The 5,405-nt window shown below is 37.1% G+C and overlaps 1 protein-coding gene across 1 annotated transcript; it reads left to right on the top strand.

Moving 5' to 3' along the window:
• The first annotated feature begins 3,154 nt into the window (after positions 1 to 3,154).
• LOC106323719 lies at positions 3,155 to 4,661 on the top strand. Its single transcript, XM_013761799.1, has 4 exons — positions 3,155 to 3,578; positions 3,639 to 3,853; positions 3,895 to 4,059; positions 4,305 to 4,661. Exons 1-4 carry the CDS (start codon positions 3,155 to 3,157, stop codon positions 4,659 to 4,661), a joined length of 1,161 nt encoding a protein of 386 aa, XP_013617253.1.
• Positions 4,662 to 5,405: the final 744 nt, after the last annotated feature.

The following is a 5,405-nucleotide window of genomic DNA, read 5'->3' as shown; positions in this document are numbered from 1 at the left end:
ATATTAAAAATATTCTAATTAAAATATGTAAAATTTAATATAGTTTTAAGGAAATGGTCAAAATAAAAAAAATTACACATAAAATAATCATGATTTTTGTTAACTGGGCGGATCATTAATTATATGATATCACGCACGAAAGAAAAATTTCTGTTTTTAAAATTATCTAATTAACTCTATACTCATTTGTTTTATATTTTTTATATGATATCACACATTCGTAAAAAACTAGATAGTTTAAGATGCAAAAAAAAAAATATTTACTTAATGAATATAATATGAACGAATATTACAAATATATCATTTAATAAAATAAATAATTAAAAACTGAAAATTCATATCCGCGCTGGCGCGCTGGTGCGCGGATCAGGGTCTAGTTTATATGTTAAATAATTGTGACGGTTGTTTGTGGTAATTTGGTAGTTAAGGAAATATTTTTGTTGTCTAGAATCAAGAAATCTGAGTACAGTTATACGTGGGATTAAATTCTTTGTTTTGTTTCCCTAATTACATTCCCTGAATTTTCGGCTTTGTAGATTTTAACTTTTTTGGTAAGTATATTTTTTTTTAAAAAAAAATAGATATCTAAATTTTAATTTTATATTTAACATACAATTTTTTTTATATTTAACAGTGAGCAAATATATTTATATGAAAATGATTTCATGTTCTCAAATTTAATAAATACTCATGTTTTAAAGACTCATATAAGCAGTATAATTTTTTTAAAGACTTTAAAACTCATATAAGCAGTAGAATTTTTTTTATAGACTCATGTTTTAGCTAAGTTTTAGCTAAGAGTCATAAAGAAAATGTGTGGAAGTAAGCTCACGGGAGCTAAGATTTTAAATATTACTAGATTGTGATTTGCGATTGGAAAGTGTGGATTTATTTTTAGAATTAAAAAAAAATTACATGGATTTCTATGTAAAATAATGTATAGGTTTGTAAACATTTTTCTGGAACTGAGGAACCAAACAATATCAAACCGAATAAGAAAACCCAAATTTGAGCCAAATTATATAAATAAACATGGAACATATGTCTTTGAAACCGAACCAATAAATGGATAGCCGAGTTTCTAAAATACAAATTATATAACTACAAATACTAATTATATTTAATTTCACTGTGGTAGTAATATATTACAGTATTATATTTTTAAAACATGGTAAATAATCACTGCTACTTATTATATTGGTGAACAAATTATATTATGTAAAGATTTATTTCGACTTTTGCGTCTGTTGGCAAAATTCAATCCGAAATTTACTTTATTTATGGAATATTTGAATTGATACTTTGCCGCAGAAGGTTTAGGGATATTTTTTTATTTCCAATTTTTGGGAAATTTCTGTTCTTATTCTGAAAGTTACGTGTGTTTTATGTAGCTGTGGAGGGTTAGATCACAAAGATGCCAAAGCTTGTTTTCAGAGGCCTAGAGCCAAATGTAAAATGTCTGATGTCGTGGTTGGAGCTGCTGCTGAAAATTTTCTTGTGGTTGAAGCTGCGGTTGAAGAAAGATTTCAGAGAAAAATGAAAGTGTATAATATTTTAAAATAAAATTTGTGTTCTAAAATCTCTCAGTTGAACTTGGCTAGTAGACATAAAATCCTTCATTATGTCTAAGGTGTTGGTTTGTTTCTAAAGGTAAGGTGGGATGGCGCGTCCAAATAAGTGTGTTTTCTTGACTGCCACAACTTCTTTAATTTTCACTAAGGGGTGATTTGATTCTGTTCAATTATTTTTTATGTTGAGCATGTGCAGTTGTGAAATATTGTGTTTTTTTGCACATTATACGTATGTCTTACTAATACTTTTTAAAGTTTTATCGAGTCTTTTTAGTCTCTTTTGAGTCAAAACAGATCTAGAGTTGTATTGGATGAGAAATAGACCAGTTAGAGGAAAAGAAGAGAAAAAAGTATGATTTGGAGTCTTTTGCGCAGAACAGCCAACCGGAACAGCCTGAGTGCCTGTTCCAGCGACAGAGATAAAAAAAAAAAAAAGTTTTCAAATATTTTGGGATTTTCCCTAGATTTCCTATTTCCTTCTTCTAACTGCCTGTGGCTCCTATATATATATAGTTTCCTATTTATTATTTTAGACATACCTCAATTTTACGCAAGAAAGACATGAGAGAGCTTGTGATTTGCGATTTGCTACTTGTAAGGGAGACGGCTCCATCTATCTCCTAGAGAAGATTATCCTGAACCCTCTGATTTCTAATATTTATTATATGCAGTATTATTCAGAAATCATGTTTCTCTGTTCTTGTGTTATGTCTGAGTAGTCACCAAGTTAGTTTAGGGTTCTAGGATTTTGGATTCGTGAGCTGAAGCATAGATAAGTCATCTTAAGATTGCCTACATTCATATATGTTCTTATTGCTTGCATTGAACCGATCACTTAGTGCATGAATTAGGGTTAATCGATTTAGCTAACCGTTGATTGATAACCTGATATGATTTGAATGAGCTTGCATCCCTAATCAGCGAGAGTAGATATTAGGGTGTATTGTGAACATATCAGACTTGATCTCTAAAGCTTGCTGGCGCGTCTTGATCCAAACGAGAGTTTAGGCATCAAGACCGACCTGCAAAGGAATCGATATCACGAGAGTGGGTTGATTTACCTTGAATGATCCAAGTTTAGACTTGTTATAAACTGAACTTGAATAATTGCTTATTTCGCGAACACCTTGCCTGAAATGAAACCCTAGACTAGCGCCTTTAATCAATTCGAAAACAACCTAATCTTGTTACTTGTTCCTTACGTTATTTACATCTTCTTAAAACCCCTACTTCGTTTTTGCTTAATTCTGATCTCATAAAGATAAAGTGTGAACTGGTCCTCTGGAATTGAATCTAAAAATATTACAACTACACTGTTAACTTGACAGTAGATTAAGATCCAATTTTAGTGTATCAAGTTTTGGCGCCGTTGCCGGGGACCAGCTTTTTGCCTTTATTTTTCGGTTATTTGTTTACTCTAAAACTTCTAACTTGTTTAAATCCTTTTTTGCAGTTAAAGACCCAGGTGCATGACCAGTAGACATACTCGGAGCAATAGACACGGGGATTTAATTTCGCTTACAAACCAGGAACTCGCAAGCTTAGAAAGAACCAACCGTCAACAAAAATAAATCACTACAACAATGGCCGACTTTGGCACTCCAGAACAAATGGCCATGTCTATGCAACAGATGCAACAACAGATGCAACAGATGCAAGAGTTACATCAAACAATCGCAGCGCAGCAACTGGCTGCACAGCGGGAACCACCTGTCCCAATTGGTGAGAGAAACCTACCGCGTAACATCCCTGCTACGCGATCTGCTATCGCTCCACCACCATGTCAAAGGGTAGATTTCGAGATAAAACCCGCCATGATCAATCTTGTACAGAGAAAGATGTTTCATAGACTGTCAACTGAGATACCGATGGAACACATTGAAGCTTTTGAAGAGATATGTAGTTTCACTCGCGCAAACGGCGTCCCACCCGACTACATCAAATGCATGTTGTTCCCATTCTCCTTAGCGAACAAGGCTTCACGATGGCTTAAGTCATTACCTACAGGTTCCCTAACTTCTTGGGAACAGGTTAGAGCGGATTTCTTGTGACACTTCTATACGATAGCCAAAACAGCTGCCCTACGGAACAAAATTTCTTCCTTCAAGCAACTCGCTAGTGAACCTTTCAAAGAAGCTTGGGAACGGTTCAATAATACCCTCAGAGAGTGTCCTCATCACGGGTTCGATGATGACAATGTTCTAGGAATCTTCTACGATGGAGTGGAATGGGAGTTCCGCAATGCTCTGAACGCAGCGAGCAATGGAGATTTCATGATCTCAGTTCGTCCAAAAAAAACGAGGAAATTGACCGTTCCAAAAAGGTGAACAGCATGGACACTAGGAAGATTGATGACCTCGCCGCTAAGGTCGATTTGATGCTCAAGAACAGTCAGAATCAGATCTATGTCATGGAAGAAACCAATCTGGAACCAGGTACTACAGATGCTGCAGCAGAAACCGAGACATCGGAAGAAGATCAGCAAGAGGTCAGTTACGTTAGGGTTGGCAGTTCAAAAATTACCATCCAATTACTAATGTGAGGAACAACCCGCATCTTTTCTCGTACAAGACCAATCCAGATAACCCCAACGACAGATCTCAGGGAAATCAGTTCCAAAACACTGGATATCAGAAGTCATACTTCCAGAATCAGAATCAGAATCAAAATGGGAAGATGTTCATCCTCAGCAAGGCTCATAATCAATTTTAGAACCGGCAGAATAATCCACAGGCTGCTCCTGCAACCGCGAGCGGTCCGCCAGATGAGCTTAAGGGAATGATGCAACAACTTCTGCAAGGTCAACAGATTCAAGGGAAAGCACTGAACCAGGTTACAACCAAGATAAACACTCGGATGGACAACATGTTCACGAAATTGAATTCCAAATACGATGCTGTAGCGAGCCACATAAGGCAGATGGACGTTCAGATTGCTCAAACTGCTGAAACAATAAAGAGGCAACAGGGAACACTCCCAGGGAAAACAGACAAGAATCCCAAGGACTGTAACGCAGTCGAGCTGAGAAGTGGAAGACATCTATCAGATCCTGTCCCCAAGAAGCTCACTGCTCAAGAGAAGGGAAAATAGAAAGAGGGAGAACCACATTCACTTGAGGATGTCCACGATGACGATCATGAACTGGAACAACCAATAACCGCAGAACCAGTAGCCCCCACGACGCAAGATCAAGTTGTTCCAACACGCGTCTACATTCCAAAAGTTCCCTATCCAGTCCCAGCTAAGAAATCACGCAAGGATTGCGAAGAGATGAAGTGCAAAAAGATGCTTGAAGAGTTGAACGTTAAGTTCTCTCTCATGGATGCTATTCATATGATTCCTTCAATGCACAGTCTTGTGAAAGGGCTGATCTCCGGGAAGACTTCTGCAGACAACGACATCATGATGGTCTCGAAAGAATGTAGCGCAACTTCAAAACAGAAAAGTCAAGAAATTAGAAGATCCTGGAAATTTTGTCCTATCTGTTCAGATTGGAAAGACAATCTTCGCTTGTTCCTTATGCGATTTGGGTTCCAGTGTGAATCTCATGCCCTACTCAGTTGCAAAACGCATGGGACTAACCAACTTCAAGCCCACCAGGATTTTTTTGGTGTTCGCAGACAGATCAGTTAAGTTGCCAGTAGGTGTTCTTGAAGATCTACAAGTTCAAATTGGTGACACCACTGTTCCTGCAGACTTCGTGGTTCTAGAGCTCGAAGATGAACCAAAAGACCCTCTCATCCTGGGCCGTCCTTTCCTGTGCACAGCTGGTGCAATAATTGACGTCCGCAACGGGACGATTGATCTCCAACTGGGAGATATTGTGATGAAGTT

This window comes from Brassica oleracea, chromosome C2, assembly GCF_000695525.1.
Source record: "Brassica oleracea var. oleracea cultivar TO1000 chromosome C2, BOL, whole genome shotgun sequence".
Lineage (NCBI taxonomy): Eukaryota > Viridiplantae > Streptophyta > Magnoliopsida > Brassicales > Brassicaceae > Brassica > Brassica oleracea.
Note: the sequence above shows the minus strand (reverse complement) of the source record. Positions and strands in the feature narration are given on the sequence as shown.

Bases quoted from the DNA above. Each gene is read 5' to 3' on its own strand.
- LOC106323719 (XM_013761799.1), top strand. From the start codon at position 3,155: ATGGCCGACTTTGGCACTCCAGAACAAATGGCCATGTCTATGCAACAG. The intron at 3,579-3,638 runs GTTCCCTAACTT...TCTATACGATAG, and splicing joins GCTTAAGTCATTACCTACAG to CCAAAACAGCTGCCCTACGG. The intron at 4,060-4,304 runs GTCAGTTACGTT...AATAATCCACAG, and splicing joins CGGAAGAAGATCAGCAAGAG to GCTGCTCCTGCAACCGCGAG.